The sequence below is a fragment of the Mauremys mutica genome, chromosome 11 (genome assembly GCF_020497125.1).
Source record: "Mauremys mutica isolate MM-2020 ecotype Southern chromosome 11, ASM2049712v1, whole genome shotgun sequence".
Classification (NCBI taxonomy): Eukaryota; Metazoa; Chordata; order Testudines; family Geoemydidae; genus Mauremys; species Mauremys mutica.
Genome location: NC_059082.1, coordinates 15,171,505 through 15,188,071, shown reverse-complemented (window position 1 = coordinate 15,188,071; position 16,567 = coordinate 15,171,505). Strand labels below are relative to the sequence as shown.

The following is a 16,567-nucleotide window of genomic DNA, read 5'->3' as shown; positions in this document are numbered from 1 at the left end:
ATGACTCCTACTCTGCCCATGTGAGACGCAGGCACATTACTCTTCTCAAGGGCAAACAAAGTACAAAGTTTTCCTTAGATTGTAAACTCTTGGGGACGGGGATGGTCTTTTTGTTCTGAGTTTGTACAGCTCCTAGCACGATAAGGTCTTGACCCATGAGCAGGGCTCCTTCGTGCTACCACAATACAGATAAATAATAATAAAATAATATAATTAACATCTCAACCCTACCACCTGAACTATGACTTTGGGGGCTTATTTTATGTGTTATTTCTCATAATCTTGATTTTTGTCTAAATATTTTCATTAAAGTGAGAAACGTCAGTTAATATTTAATTGGCAATAGAGGTATTTCTTTCTTTCTTTCTTTTTCTTTTCTTTCTTGAGAATGGTGTTGGATAGGTAGTCTAACAGGGGAGAGTGTGTCTCAGTGTATTTATGGTAAAATTGGGTGTTTACAGATTGGCATTTGAGACCTATATGGGCTGGCTCCTCGGCTGGTATCAATCAGCAGAGCTGCATTAGAGCGAGTGGAACTGTGCCGACTCACCCCAGCTGTGGATCTGGCCTTGTAGTTCGTCTGTATGGATTTTCCTAGGTTTGGCGAAAGAACAAATAAAAGCCAGAGTCTGGCACAGTGTGATTGGATCCCATCCACACTCGCTTCCGCCCACGCCTTGGTAGAGCTTGTAAAGTGCACAGTAACTGAAACCAGGACTCCTGCAGAGCCATGCTTCATTCAAGGCCTGATCCGACTTCCATTGAAGTAAATGGAAAGAATCCTATTGGCCTCAGTGGGAGCTGGATCAGACTCTCGTTCCACACCTCTCAAGACGTGCGCTTTCACTAGATGGCAAACTAGCCACAAAAACGCAGCCGGCCTTCCCTCTGAACGCTGGGAAAAGGGCTGGAAAATCCATTGTCAGTGTCAGAGCCTAGACCGGACTCCACATGATTGGTGTTTTCCTTTCTCTGAGCTAGCCCATTCTCTAAGCCGAGCTGACAGTGCCCAAGCACTTAAACAACAGATATGTTGTGCTGTTGTGCAATATTCCGCACACTGTGTAGTACAGACATTGACGTATCTGCGCAATGTGGCATGTTTACCCATTCCATTCCACAGTGGCAGAGTGCAGCACTTGCTGGTTTCCTTGTGGGATCCCCCTGGAAACTGGCGGAGGGAACCAGCCCTCGTCGTCCTCCTCTTACTACAGGGCTCAGGAGGCTTTTGCACATGTGGTTTTTATGGTTTAATTTATAACTGTGCCAAGTTTCACTTTACATTGTTGGGGCTGATTGTTATCGGAAAGAAACCAGCAGTGCTGACATCCACTCCAGGTTTATCACATCAAGAATTCCTCTCTAGAGGCTCATTTTCCTACCAGAACATATGGAGCGGTGTCTGAGCTGCCATGCCCTGAGTACCAGGCTTACTTAGTATACGGGTCCAGTAAAGCGGCTGTGCACCTCCAGTCAGATGAAGGTTCATTTTAGATTAAGAATACAATGAAACAAAGAATGAAAGTCTCTGGCTGAAATCCTGACTCCATTGAAGTAAAGGGGAGTTTTGTCATTGACTTCACTGGGGCCAGGATTTCACCCTCCATTGAAGTGAGCAGAGTGTGTCTCACTGTCCATCTGTTCTCTCTTGTCCTGTACTTAGATTGTAAGCCTCTGTGGGCAGGGACTGTCTTTTTGTTCTGTTTTTGTACAGCACCCAGCACAATAGGGTCCTAATCCATGACTGGGGCTCATTTGTATGCGCTATGATAATACAAATAATGGCTGCTAATAATAACAGTTCCCAGAGCAGGAAGGCGGAGAGCAGTCAGTGACACTGGGTTCTGACCTAGCATAGACAGGTTGTTGGGCAAAAAATTATCAAAACTTATGGGGTTTTTTTTAAATGAAAAAGGGTTTGTTAGTAAAGCAAAAGTGTGCATGGAAAATGTTAATTCTGATTCAAAGTCTCTGTTTTTTTGGTTAATGGAGACTGAAAACAAAAAAAATGTGTTGGTAGATGTCTGTGCTTTACAGCTTAGGTTATTTTGATAAGTGTTTTGTTTTCAACACTGAATATTTTTACTGAAATGAAAACCAATGATGTTTACTGAAAGGGCTTTCCAAACACTGCTGGTTTTTCCTCACAGCCAAAATATTTTACCAAAAAACATTTCCAAAAACGGAAGGTTTTTCATTTTTCAGTTTGTTTTAAAAATGTTTATGCAAAATTTAAAATGATTTTTTCCCAACATTTCTCCTGAAAAATCATTGATATTTCTGAACTAGGGCTATTGCCGAGTTCCTAGGCTGCAGGAGCACCACCCCTCCCCGCCATGCTAATGGGGAATTCTCTTCCTTGACACAGCTTTCCAGGATGTCCACGTGATGATCTTCGTGGGTTTTGGCTTCCTGATGACATTCCTCCAGCGCTATGGCTTTGGAGCTGTTGGCTTCAACTTCCTCCTTGCCGCCTTTGGGATCCAGTGGGCTCTCCTGATGCAGGGCTGGTTCCATTCTTTTGAGAACGGAAAGATACTCATTGGAGTGGAAAAGTAAGAGGGTTTTGGACTGATGGAAGCCATCTCCCGCTGGACAGAGGAGATGCAGGGAGGGGACCAAGCAGCCTGGAGCTTCTGCCCCTGCTCTTTGTGGAGAAAGGGCACTCCAGATCATATTACATCTTCTGCCCTGCCTGCTGTTAAAGAGCCCATGGAGCCTGTTTCATAAGAAAAGGTCTTTGGTCCCAATTCCCCCTCCCCTCCTCAGCTGTGCAGGGCACTGTGTGCCTCTGGCTGGGTTCCACCCTCCATTCCAGGGGTGGCTGGCTCTGGTGGATGGTGAGGAAGGAGTCAGGTGAGACCAGCCACGTAAGACCACATTCTCACAGGCCCCAGGCCAAGCCCCAGGTGTCAGGGCCAATGTTTGCCCTCAGTCTTGGGACTTTCATTGCTCAGCTCCTTTTGGACAAACAGCCTCATATCTGATGAAATTTCATTATGCCATTCTCCACATGCTGAGGGCTAGGGTGTTACCCGCACAAACTTCTCTGTTACACACACTTTAGGGCACCCACCTTTACCCTTCCATGGGCTCAAGGCGCAACCCTGTTGACTTAGGCACCTCTAGCTTTTCCCAGTTCTTAGGGATGCAGATATAAGGCACTTAACTTTACCCCTCCGCGGGCTCCGGGCTGTACTCCTCTGTGTGCTCTGAGTTAACACCCATTCCCTGTGGACTGAGAGCAAACACCCATTTCCTGTGGACTCAGGATTTAATCTTTTGCGGGTTTACAGGGCCTTCCACCAAAGAAAGAGTCTGATACAGTAATACCCTACTTAACCTCTATTTATTAACAATCACCAAAACAGAATGCACCTGCTAAGCATATGTTCACCACTCCCAATAAGGCAGATGAACTTTTCCTGCTGGCCAGTCAGGATCAGGTTATCTGGGGGACTCCAGTTTCTGCACGGTGTAATTGGCAGGGTGTTGTGGTCTGGCAGCTCTGATCTTGGGGCTGTGTCCTGGAGTTGGTTCCCAAGAACTTCCTTTTGGATCCAGTTTAAATAGTGAAACTTGAGTCCTGCTTAGCTGTACCTTAACCAATCATTTAACTAAAATATTACTAAATAATTTTCTAACCAGTCCTAACATATTGTAAAATAATCCTTTAACCAATCGTACCCCACCACCTTAATTGATGTACACCTAGCAAAATTTGTTATGCAACAGACAAACCATCAAAGAACCAGCGACCATACAGATAAACAATAGAGGAGTGGGGACCATAAAGACAAAGCAATAAAGAAGTAGAGATTTCATAGCCACAGCTTGTTGCTAAGTTGCCAGACAGAATGCTACCAAACAAAGTTTTCTTTAACCATCTTAAGATTTGTTTCTTTATCTGGTGATGATGGGTACTATTAGGACAGGAGGGCCTTCTTAACAGCCCAATATTACATTGTTTAAATGTAATTTAGATAGAATGTGAAGATGTGACTTTCTGCTGCTTAGCTTCTGGCTGCTGCTCTCCTAACATGGCTGCAGACAAAGGCCTTGCACCTTACAATATGGCTACAGAAAAAAGGCTTAATCCTTACAAGGGGGCTCCTAACTTCCCACTGGGAGCTCCTCTGGGGACCCCAGTGAAGAGAGACCCATAACTCATCTCACCCTTAGCCATGCATATACCGAGTACAATTATGGCAATTAACCAGAGGAACAGTTTACCCAGGGCTGGGGGGGGTTCTCCATCACTGGCCATTTTTAAATCAAGACTGGATGTTTTCCTAACAGATCTGCTCTAGGAGTTATTGTGAGGAAGTTCTGTGGCCTGTGTTAGACAGACGATCTGACCAAATGATCACAATGGTCGCTTCTGGCCTTCCATCCATGACTCTAGCCCACCAGGAGTGGGAAGCAAAAGTGGTACTGTCCCTTAAAGGGACAGTGTTCTAGTCACACCCAGCAAGTGGGGTGCTGGTGAAGAAGCCAGGATGAGGTTCGTGTCCGGGCAAGGGTGAGGCTCTCTAGATTTGGGAGTGGTGGAGCGAGGGGGAGAATCTCCATTACTAACCTGCAGGTTGTTTTCTCTCCCATCCCCCGCTCCCCAGCCTGATCAATGCAGATTTCTGCGTGGGTTCTGTCTGCATCGCCTTTGGGGCCATCCTGGGCAAAACCAGCCCCGTGCAGCTGCTCATCCTGACGTTGTTTCAAGTCACGCTCTTTGCTGTGAACGAGTACATCCTCGTCAGCCTGCTCCACGTAAGGCTCCCCTTGAGTCAGCAAAATCGGCAGCCTCCTGCCCTTCCTCTCTGGCAGTGCAGACGGGGTGTCACTGCCGGGTGGGGGGGATGCAGGTCAGGAGTGAGGTGCAGCAGCAGAGCTGTCTGTACTGTAGGCTCTTGTACAGTGCCTGGCTCCAGTCAGGTCCATCAGCTCCTTGTTTAGCTAAACACACGGGGTTAATTCCAGCCACAACAATTTAAGCAGAGATGTAAAAAGATTCCAAACGCATCAATGAGCAAACAGCAGGGGCTACTTCCCCTCCCTTTGGCTTCTCTCCTACCTTAGTCTGGGAATGGGAAATGTCCCCGGTGACTTGAGAGCAAGGGATCCCCTGTGGTGGGGTTTCCCTAAGACAATGGGTCTGTAGTTCTGGAACTGCTGATCTCTGCTCATGGCCTTTACTGGGAGTTTTGTGGCTTTTTAATATTTGTTCTAAAAACCCTAGGTTTCAAGGAGCAATAAACTCTATTTAAAAGCCCTGTTCTTTGTCTGCCATTTACCTGCCCTCGCTGGGACTGCCACCTCGGGGTAGTTCTACTCTGGGGATGCTGTTGGAACCCATGCGCCATGAAGTCACATGCTAGAGGGGCCAGAAATGCCCCTTTTCCACAGAGGAGGCTAATTGGAAGCATGTGGCTGAGATGTTCTGCCTGCCAGTCGGAGGGACCAGGAGCATTTCTGTTCCCCTCTTGTAGTGACCCAGCATAGGCTGGACGGACAGACGGTCAGTTGATTGGCCAGAATACTCCCAACATGTGAATTTTCTTTTCCTCTGCTCTGTGTCCCCAGGTTAAAGATGCTGGTGGATCCATGACCATTCATACCTTTGGAGCCTATTTTGGCCTGACAGTGACCAGAATTCTGTACCGGCCCAACCTGGAACAGAGTAAAGACAAGCAAGGCTCTGTGTACCACTCCGACCTCTTTGCTATGATCGGTGAGTTAACTGCGGACTTGGAGACTTCATGAAAGCTGTGCTGGGTCCCTCCTACATCCCACAGACTGTGTGAAACCAGACTGGAGCCAGTGCCCTAGTGGTGAAAAAACTGTGTATCCCATTTCCCAATCCTGACACCCCAGAGCTGGCCAGTTCCCCCCACGCCTCAGGGGCCAGATAAGATTAGAACTAGTGCCTTAGAATTGTAAAGCCATGTCCCATTCCCAGACACCCCAGAGCCCCTATTCCCCCATAGCCTGGGGTCCGACTGGAAATGCTGCTGTGAGGTGAGAGGCTCCATGTCCCATTCCCAGACACCCCAGAGCCCCCAATCCCTCCAGCCTGGGGTCCGACTGGAAATGCTGCTGTGAGGTGAGAGGCTCCATGTGCCATTCCCAGACCCCCAGAGCCCACCAGTCCCTGCAGCCTGGGGTCCGATTGGAATTGGTGCCCTAGAAATGAAAGGCTCCACATGCTATTGCAGCTTTGAGTTCCTGGTTGGAGTGTTTCGGGAAGAGGGAAGAGTTGGCAGTAGAGGCAGAGCTGGGAGTTTGGGGCACAGCCGGCTTTAGCCTCCCCTCCATATAACTATCATCTCTTGTGGGTTTTTTTTAACCCCCTTTCCCTTTGCTGCTCCCTGTTTTCCTTCCCCTCCCTCCTACTCCTTTCCCACACTGATCCACCCCTGCCTCTCCTCTCCCAGGTACCCTGTACCTGTGGATGTACTGGCCCAGCTTTAACTCAGCTGTTTCAAACCACGGGGATGCGCAGCACCGAGCCGCCATTAACACCTACTGCTCACTGGCCTCCTGTGTCCTCACCACCGTGGCCTTCTCCAGCCTGCTGCAGAAGAAAGGCAAGCTCGACATGGTAAGCACGGGCTGGAGACGCCTGCTGTGCCCTCTCCTGGCTTATGGATGACTAAAGGGCCAGGCAGTCTGATTGGGGGCTGCTTCCTTTGCTGAGTGTGCACTGGATTTCATGGGGTGCGGAAGAGGCAAAGCCTTTGAGGCTAGGAGCTCTGGATGCAACAACAGCTTGAGCCATGTTAGTGGGATGAATCATTTGCAAAGCTCTGGCAGGAAAGCCATGTGCGGTATCCATGCATCAGCAGGTGTGTGGGCATGCTTGGGCAAATGGAGGAGCAGATATGTGTGATCACCTGTGTGCTGGTGGACCCATAGGACAGCAGAGCCATGCAGATACCTGTGCTGCAGAGCCGGTGGGAATGGTCCCATGGTGGTGGGCATGTTCCAGGGTTGAACTCTATGGTGTCCTGCAAGCATATGGTGTTAGATGTGTGTGTTTGTGAGGGAGAGGGGCCCATACAGTGACGTGTGTGTCAGAGCAGGGCCCATACGGTGTTTTCTGGGTGTTACATGCGTGTGTATGTGAGAGACAGCAGGCCCCATACAGTGCTGTGCTTGTGCCAGCACCAAACTTTGGGCATATCTGTGCAGCAATGCGCATGTGTGTATGCAGTTTTTTGTTTCCACTACATGAAAATGATACCCCAGCCCATCAGCTGTTGACATTTCATCTTCAATCTCCTCCCATTCGTGTAACTTTTGGTGGTCAAAAATCTCTGGCTTCAGGCAAGTCCAGTAATTGGGAATTTGAGATGGGCAGGGAGCCAATCCCAATGCAAATGAAAATGGGCCCAGATCTTCATTTTTTTCTCAGAACATTTTTCTCAGCCAGTTCCCCTGCTTTTCTCCTCGGTTGGCTTGAAATGTTGCCACTAATGGGTTTAACACTCTCTTGTCCCAAAGCCAAAGTGGTAAGACATGAGCGTTATTTGCGCAGGTTCATATCCAGAATGCAACGCTGGCCGGTGGTGTGGCTGTGGGGACCGGCGCGGAGATGATGCTGACTCCATACGGATCCCTCATCGTTGGATTCCTTTGTGGCATTGTGTCCACCGTTGGGTTCGTCTACCTCATGGTAAGTGCTGCTCAGAGGAATTCCAGTCTCTTGCCTCTTAGGGAGAGGAAATAATCTCTCTCTTTCTCTCTCTCTCTCCTCCATTCCTTCCAGCCATTCCTGGAGTCCAAGCTGCACATCCAGGACACCTGCGGCATCCACAACCTACATGCCATGCCAGGGTTTATTGGGGGCATCGTGGGGGCTGTCACCGCAGCCGCAGCCACTGAAGAGGTGTATGGAAAGGAAGGGTAAGATGGCTTAAATCTCTCCCGTGGCAGTGGGGTGGGTTATGGGCCAGCATGTATGTTGGGGGGGAGGGAGATGAGAGATGAGTCAGTGGCAGCAGCTGAGTGCCCCCTTACAGATTATGCATCCTGAGTGGTGCTGGGCCTGTAGGGCTGAGTCAGGCTTGGAGGATTTCAGCCTCTTCCAGCTGCCCCATGTTGGGAGCCCCTGTAACTCCAAGGCCCACCTTCATTCTGGGTCTTGGAGGACTCTGACCAGGGGCAGTTGGGTTCATGAAGGGGCATCTCTTGATCTCTGTTGCTTCCTTTTCTGGGTCAGATTCCAGGATAAACCGTGAAGGTCTGGAAGCCACCCCGGGTCTCTTTTGGTTTTGGACCCCTCTAGTGTGCAGCCTATTGGTTCAGGCTGAGGCCTCTGGGGGAGGGGGACGGCTGGAAAAGAAGGAATAAAATAAAGAGGCTGGGTTATGTTGCTACAATCTCCCCATTCCTCAATGGGAACGTGAGCGCTCAGTGCCAGGGAGATGGTTTGAAAGGGCTGTGAATGCAGCTCCTCCGTCCCCCACAGCGCGGACTCCCCGACTCAGAGGAATATCTCTCTGACAGCTGGTCTCATCATTTCCCTTCCTCGCAGGCTCATCAGTGCCTTTGACTTCACGGGTGACTACAAGGATCGGACGCCCAGTGTCCAAGGGGGGTTCCAGGCAGCTGGCATTTTCGTGTCCCTGGCCATGGCCTTGGCTGGAGGGGCCATTGTGGGTGAGTGGGTGGGGTGCAGGGAATGGAGGAGAAGGCCCAGGTCCAGGCTGTGGTTGTAGAGTGGCCGGCTCAGCCATTCGAATTGCTCACACCCTGGCTTACAGGAAAGGTCCATCTCCTGGGCTAGAAGAACCCTTCTGCTCCCACATGCAGCCCCTGAAATTGAGACGAGCCCTAAAAGGCTTGCAAACATGTAGCATATCAAGGACTATTTTGTTCCCCATTGGCCCTATCACAATAACCCCTTAATACCTCTCCCACCCCAGCATTGCAGGAAGTCCGACCTCCAAAAGTGGCACTTCCAGATGTAATGATGTCACGTGGAAAATATTGATTGGTCGAAACTATGATGTCATTTCCAAAAGTACTGCCCTCTGGAGGTGGGCCTGCCTCGTGCAGCAGCGCTGCGCTGTGCCCTGCAGGTCCCCAGCAGAATGGGCAGATCCTGGCTCTTGCATATAGTCCACCACGAGACACACTGGGATAAGGCACATCTTTGACAGCCTGGGGCGGGGAATTGCCCAGATGTTCTGCAGCCCCATCTGCCACTCCATCCCCTTTTACCAGGCAGGCCTGGCAGGATGAGACTTTGGGGCATGTTAAGAACCAAAAGGGGGGCTGGAAAATAGCATCAAGAACCAGGAAGGCTGCAATGAATGGGGAACATAACAATCTTAGGGGATCAGTTCTGTATCCCAAACAGGGCTGAGCATTTCCAGGGAAAACAGGCCCGGGCTTGTGAGGTCCCCAAAGCTTCTGCTTCCGGCTGAACCCCACAAGCCCAGAAGGGGGAGAGGAAATAGACCAGCGAATGTAGAACCCTGAATCTCAGCAGGTTCAGCCTGAGCCCTTGCGCCAGTTTGGAGGTGGCTGTGGATTCATTTGGGGTTGTCTCTGAGTGGGATTGGGTCCAACTTAGAGGTTCATTTGGGGTTGTCTCTGACTGGGTCTGGTTCGGTTTGTGGTGGGGTTGGGTTAGTTGTGAGTCTGGTTTGATTCAGTGCTGAGCTAGGGGTGAGCTCCAGTTCTAATTTTTTCTGCCTCTGATTGGCTGTTACACTTGCGGTCAGATGCTCTGCATTTCCCCATTTGACGTTTTGCTGCTACCATCCTGTGGGCGGTTGGGGTACAGCAGAATTCTAGCCCAAGCCTCTCCCACTGCCTCCCAGGGCTGTCGGCTTCTTTCAGAGCAGCTCGCTCACAAGCAGGTCTCCATTCTCTAGGGTGACCACAGATGGGATGAAGAAAATATCGGGACATATCGGGGGGGGGGAGGGGGGAGTCCTGCTGGCGGAGAAAAAAAACAAAAAAACAAAACAAGGAGTGCGAAATATCGGGACAAATTGCTGGACAAACGCCTAAATTTCAGGACAGTCCTGATTTTATCGGGACGTCTGGTCACCCTACCATTCTAGGAAGTGCTTTTCTGCTTTCAGCGTTTAACAGATAGTAGGAGAGGAGATGGCCTCTTCCCCAGCTGTTTCCCATAGGGTTGCCCGCATTGCTATGATTCACCCTTTAAAATTACCCCCAGCCTGTGAACTCCACTGAATAACACTGAGCTCCCTGAAACAAGACCACTCAGGCCTGCAGGGCAGGGAGAATATGAAGGCCCAGGGCTAGACATGCTCAAAACTGACCCAACCTCACCTCACCTATAACACCGGGAGGGAACAGTTTCCTTGACCCGTCCCTGCCCTGGCCACTTGCCCCTGGCCCGCTTGTTTCTCACTGATTGAGGCATTTCCCATCTCACTCTCTGTTTTGTGGCTTTAAGGTGCTATTTTGAAAATGCCGTTCTTGGGGGACCCTGCAGATGAGAACTGCTTTGAGGATGATGTCTACTGGGAGGTGAGCTATGGGGGCTGGTCCTCGTCACTGTGGTCAGGGCAGGGGGGCTTTGGGGCCTGGTGGCCTGTTTGCAGAAAGTGGGGGGAGGGTGTCGCAGTCAGGTGCCCTTCAGCTGAAGGGGATTTGGGACTCGGTGTCCATACGGCTGGGGTAATGGGGTTTTGTGGCGGGGGCTGGTGAGTGGCAGGGGGAGGTGTTGAGATCCTGTTTGTGGCTTTGGGCCTGAGCTATGTGGACTGTTTGGGAGTTGTGGTGTGTCACAAGGTGGCGCTATTGTCCATGACATGGCCCCATCATTGTTTATAGTTTTCCTCCCCATCTGTGTGGCTATGGCACCCCCCACTGGCAGGAAAGCAGGTTCTGTCGATACCTTCATGACAGGGCATCAGGGCCTGATGGAAGTTTCGTTGTCTTTGCAGGTGCCTGAGGATGAGGAGAGCGGCCTGTACCACGTGCATGACCCCACCCTCAAACCTGTGACTTCCTAACCCACCTGGGTAGGCGGGGCTGAGACGCATGGGGAGGGCAGGCCTTGGAGAGCCCAAGAGCTGGGTGAGCAGAGGGCGCCCCTAGAGCACTAGCACCCAGCACATGGAAGCACCGTATGGACAGGGACTAGAGGATCCCAGTTGCCCTCGTGGCAACACACAAGCACAGGGCACTGGCCAGTGCCATGCACACATGGGCTCATCCATCAGGGATCCACGCCAGCATGCTTGCCTCGTGGCAGAAATGCTGGGCACCGAGACCTCTTTGGTGTGGGAATGGCAGGAAGGGGGTTGGGGAGTGGGTGTATACGGGTGTGCGGTGTGACTGTACTAACTGCCCGTTGTTGGTATCACAGTAAAGGGCAGGATTTCATCAGGAGAAGGGTAAGGAGAGGTGCTAAACGGCACAGCTCCTGTGTCTCAGGCCATGCCCAGCGTGGTGAAACCTTGCCCCAAAGGCGACTGCTCAGTCACTAGCCCAGTTGAGGGGGAGGGGGCAAATGGTGGGGGAGGGGTGCGGGTGCTGGGCAACTGCCAGGGGAATGTGCCAGGTGGCCGGTGGGAGGGAGGGATACTCTCCATCATCCTGCTGTTAAGAGGTCACAGACAGACCCCTGACCTGCCTCTCCCTCTGGGTTTCCTTTAGGTGGCATTCGGACTCCTCCTCAGTCTCTAGCTCCCCAGAGAACTATCGGTGTATTTCTAGAAAAGGAGGTGCCCTGCGCCAATCCCTAACTGGACACAGACTCTTTGAGAGCTTCCAAAGGCCCCATTTCCTTTCCCACATTCCCCTCCGTGGTGGGATAGCCTGGAAGAGGCCCTGTTTACACTAAGCAACACACTGGAGAACAGCCAGTGAAGCCATATGTCTGTGCACAGGGCCAGAGGTTTGAAACGGACACTGGGGCATCTCCCTTAGCACTGCCACGGGGCAGCAGCAGCGGGAAAGGGCTTAGCACCTATGGGGAGTTGTTTTACTAGGTGCTTGTTGGGTGGGATCTCCCAGGTTTCAAGTTCCCAGATTTTACACTGGAACAATTCAGCTGGCACTGTGCCCGGGCCCAGAGTTAACTGGGCCCCACGACACCTTGGATGCTGGGGATTGTGGAGGGTGAAGTGACAATAATAATGGATCCAATTCGAGGGTAAGAGAAGCCTGTCCTTGCAGCTGGGGGGCGCTGTTACACTTAGAGGAGATAATCATACCTGGCACATATCCAGTGCTTTGCAATCGTTAATAATTAACCCTCCCAACACCCCTGTGAAGTGGGTAAGCATCATTGCCCCCATTTGGCAGATGGGGACCAAGGGGCACAAGGAAAGAAAGTGACTTGCACCAGTGATTAGAACCCAGGAGTCTGGGTGCCTACCCCCTTTCTCAGTTCCTTTGCGACGCTGACTCAAAACAAGTGTTTGCTTTCTTGGCCTGACCACCAGGTCCCTGACTCCTGGAGTTCGGCTGCCCTTCTCTCTCCCGCCTCTTTGTCATTAGCTTTTGCTCCTTGGATGTGTGAATAAAAAGCTCCGTGTTATTCTTTCCAGCGCTGTGCCCCGTTGGGTAATGAGCAGTGAGAGTCAGGTGGGACTCTGTCCATTGTCCCATTTCCCCCAGTAGCAATACAAAGGGAGCCATTGTGGGAGGGTGCTGGGATAGAGACAGATTCACTTGCCACGTGATTGGTTCATGGGAATCTTTCAGCCCTCAATGGAAGGTTTGGGGTGGGGGAGGAGGGCAGGTTGATCCCTGTTTTTGTTGCACAGAGTCCCATGCTACCAGCCTCCTTGAGCAGGCCAACAGCCCCCTCCTGCCACTACCGTGGGGCGGGGAACGGGAATACTGGTGAAAACAAAGGAGAGCGCATCTAAAATCTAAGGACATGGGGAGAGGGGAACCAGTTGGCCTATGGCCCAGCACCATGTTCCTGAAATACATTGCAATCCATCTTTTCCAGGCGCTGAGCCCCGCTCCTTCAACTCCCACTGGAGTCAGGGGAGCTGGGACGCTCCACACCTCAGGAATTGGGCCCACATGATCTGCTTTCAGATTGACTTCAGACATGTGTGTTTTGAACACCAGGGGCTGACAATGCTATTGTGCCTGGGACATATCAGGGCCCAGCTGCTTAGAACCGAGCACTTACATGGGCTCAGATTCCCCAGAGAGCTCAGCTCCCATTTAGGCACCAAAATAAATTTTCCAAATTGCTCAGCGTGCGGGGTGCTGGGCCCTTTTGGAAATCTGGCCCTGATGGCAAATGCTGAGCACTTGAAAATCAGGCCTGTACGCCGTAGGCACAACCATCCCAACTGTGCTCACATTCTCAGCCAGTGCCCATATCAGTGACTGGTTTGAGGTCTGGCTGGGCATTTGGGTGTGCACAGCTATACTCACTGCATGTGAAATCACAATAACCATGCACACAGATATCGCACCTGCATGGTTCCGATGATCTGGGCCTAGGACTGCCTTGTGGATCATTGGTGTCCTGCCTCTGCTTCTCCAAACTGCCAGTGTTTGGGTCCAAATGGTGTTGTACTGGCTGCTTGGTGGAAATATTTTTGCTGCACATTGATCCCTTGCGAAAATGGGTCACTTTGCTCTTCCAGTCTGAGCAGAACTGCTGCCTCTGTTGTCCCGACTCCCATATTCTCCAGGCTACAGTGGCTGGGCCTCCATCACTCTTCTGGGGAAGCTGTTTCACTGACTATTAGGAACTTTTCCCTCTTTGTTGGTTTCAGCCATTCCTCCTTGCCTACTCCCTCTCCTGGGACAGATCATTCCCTTCTATCTAGATGGTTATGCTGGAGGGTCCTGATCCGTCAGAGTCCAAGATACAGAATGTGGATCCCTTTCCCATATTAATAATACCTAGCTCTTGTATATTGCTTTTCATTGGTAGAGCTGAAAGTGCTTTACAAAGGAGGGCAATATCATTAGCCCCATTTTACAGATGGGGAAACCAAGGCACAGAGTGGGGAAGTGATTTGCCCAAGGTCACTCAGCAGAGTCAGGAATAGACCCCCAAGTCTCCTGAGTTTCAGTCCAGTGCTCTAGCCACTCGACCTTCTCCCATCCATCAAGCACATAAGGGAAAAACTGGCAATAAGAGAGGAATTTGGAGGCAGGGGAGAAAACCCGTTCTGGAGCCAGTGTATTTCTCAGGGTGATGTATGAGGAACGGAGAGGGAAAAGGAAAGAAAGGCGGTGGGAGGGGTGATGGGGTCTCTTCTCTATGTCTCTCTGTAATTCTCACACCTGAGGGGGGGAGGTGAAAGTAGCTATTCACGCCCCTTTGGGATGTGACACCCTCATTTTCCATGCTGGGTAAAGACAAAAACCCTTTATAACATGTTTCTGGAATTTGTCAGCAGCTGCCAGCGGCAGCATGTTAATTAAGTGTCGGCAAAGATGGAAGCAAGAGGCCCTGCTCTAATTGGACAGTTTGCTTGGTGGAACTGAAAAACATTGTGACAAAGGAGGAGGCTCTGAAACGCTGTGTTCCCGGGGCGAGGAAACCCAGTGCCAGGAGATGCTCTGGTAGAAATCAGGGTTTGTCCTGGTTTGACCTGAGACGACCCTGCTATTTAAAAAAAAAAAAAAAGGACTGCCATCCTCTGCAGTAATGGCCCGAAGTCTGCAGCTTGGAGCACTGCGGCAGTATGGGCCAGTACTGGAGGGGAAGAGACATGCTTGGGCACAGTGGTGGATTAACAGACTGCTGAGGGGAGCCCATGACCCGCCAACTGCCCTGCGCGGGGGGCTGGGGGGCCCGAGAGCAGCCCCGGCCCATGTCCCCACACTGCCCAGGACAGGTGGAGGGCCTGGGGCTCCCCACAGCAGCCAGGCTCCCTGGGCAGCTCTTACCACGGTCTGGCTCTGGCTTCTGGCCTGGCCAGTCGGCAGGGCCTTGGGGGAAGAGGAGGAGCAGGGGGCGGGGCCTTGTGGTGAGGAGGGCATGGGGGGCCCAAATGTTCTTTGTGCCCAGGGCCCCAGTTAGTCTTAATCCACCTCTGCTTGGGAAGGGTGGGAAAAACTAAGGGCTGGGTTGTTGTGGGGCAGTTTGGATCTTTAAAAGGGGAGCTCTTCCTGACACCCCCACAGGACCTGAGTCAGAGTCTCCATTGCATGCACCTTACAGCCAGGGCCGGCTCCAGACCCCAGCACGCCAAGCGCGCGCGTGGGGCGGCATTTTGCCAGGAGGGCGGCAGGCGGGTCCGGCGGACCTTCCGCAGTCATGCCTGCGGGAGGTTCAACGGAGCCGCGGGACGACTGGACCTTCCGCAGGCATGACTGCGGCGGGTGCGCTGGTCCCGCGGCTCGTGTGGACCTCCCGCAGGCGTGCCTGCGGAAGCTCCACCGTAGGCGCGGGACAAGCGCCCGGCAGCGCGAGAGGCGCGGCGCACCGCCCTGCTTGGGGCGGCGGAATTCGTAGAGCCGCCCCTGCTTACAGCAGTGCAAAGGGAGTGGGAAACACGATCAGATCCAAGTGGCAGGGTTTTGCCCTGGTGAGCAAAATGTGCAGGGCAGTGAAGACTCAAGCCCTTGTGACGAGGCTGGTAGCAATCAGCACCACTCCTGGGTCAACTGGAGAGAAGGAGATAAGGTGCCCCTGCAACTGGGGTCCAGCTGGCTGAATTGGCAGGGATCCTAGCCCCCCACCCTCATACCTGTAGTGAGCCAGCGACAGACCTTGGGAGCTTCAGTCTTTTGTGCTAATCACTCTATTAATGTGATAAAAAGCCATTCCAGTATTGTGAAGTAGTTCCTTCCCTGCTTAACTAACTTCTCCCCGGGAGCTTGGGGACCTTACTGCATTTGATCCTGCTTTGAGCAGGGGGTTGGACCAGATGACCTCCTGAGGTCCCTTCCAACCCTGAGATTCTATGATTCTATGATTTTCCATAAGAACGGCCATAATGGGTCAGACCAAAGGTCCATCTAGCCCAGTGTCCTGTCTTCTGACAGTGGCCAATGCCCAGTGCTTCAGAGGGAATGAACAGAACAGGTAATCATCAAGTGATCATCAAATTGGGTCAATAATATGATATTCTTAACCTCTTTCAGAGGGTATGGCTGGAGAGTCTTGCCCGCATGCTCGGGGTTCAGCTGACCGCCATATTTGGGGTCGGGAAGGAATTTTCCTCCAGGGCAGATTGGCAGTGTCCCTGGAGGTTTTTCGCCTTCCTCCGAAGCATGGGGCAGGGGTCGCTTGCTAAAAGAGTGGGTAGATCGGCTAATGTGGCCTGCATCTTGCAGGAGGTCAGACTAGATGATCATAATGGTCCCTTCTGATCTTGAATTCTATGATTCTATGATTCTATGATTCTATGATCCATCCCTGGCACACAGACGCTAGGGATACCATGCTAATAGCCATTGATGGACTTATCCTCCATAAATTTATCTAGTTCTTTTTTGAACTCTGGTATAGTTTTGGCCTTCACAACACCCTCGGCAAATAATTTCACAGGTAGACTGTGTGCTGTGTGAAGAAATACTTCCTTTTGTTTTAAACCTGCTGCCTATTCATTTCATTTGGTGACCTCTAGTTCTTGTGTTATGAGGAGTA

At 51.4% G+C, this 16,567-nt stretch overlaps 1 protein-coding gene across 4 annotated transcripts in view; it reads left to right on the top strand.

The window, feature by feature from the left end:
- RHCG (Rh family C glycoprotein) overlaps window positions 1-14,180 on the top strand; it is a 44,913-nt gene extending 30,733 nt beyond the window's left edge. For 3 of the 4 annotated variants that reach the window (XM_044978616.1, XM_044978615.1, XM_044978617.1), the window contains exons 2-11: window positions 2,369-2,555; window positions 4,617-4,767; window positions 5,581-5,728; window positions 6,432-6,598; window positions 7,535-7,672; window positions 7,766-7,902; window positions 8,534-8,658; window positions 10,436-10,509; window positions 10,929-11,006; window positions 11,644-14,179. In XM_044978616.1, the coding sequence (XP_044834551.1) occupies window positions 2,389-2,555; window positions 4,617-4,767; window positions 5,581-5,728; window positions 6,432-6,598; window positions 7,535-7,672; window positions 7,766-7,902; window positions 8,534-8,658; window positions 10,436-10,509; window positions 10,929-10,997 (1,176 nt within the window). In that variant the 5' untranslated portion in view covers window positions 2,369-2,388 and the 3' untranslated portion in view covers window positions 10,998-11,006; window positions 11,644-14,179. Of the gene's footprint in view, window positions 1-2,368; window positions 2,556-4,616; window positions 4,768-5,580; window positions 5,729-6,431; window positions 6,599-7,534; window positions 7,673-7,765; window positions 7,903-8,533; window positions 8,659-10,435; window positions 10,510-10,928; window positions 11,007-11,643 lie in introns of all 4 variants that reach the window. The other variant, XM_044978614.1, reaches the window with a different exon arrangement.
- Window positions 14,181-16,567: the final 2,387 nt, after the last annotated feature.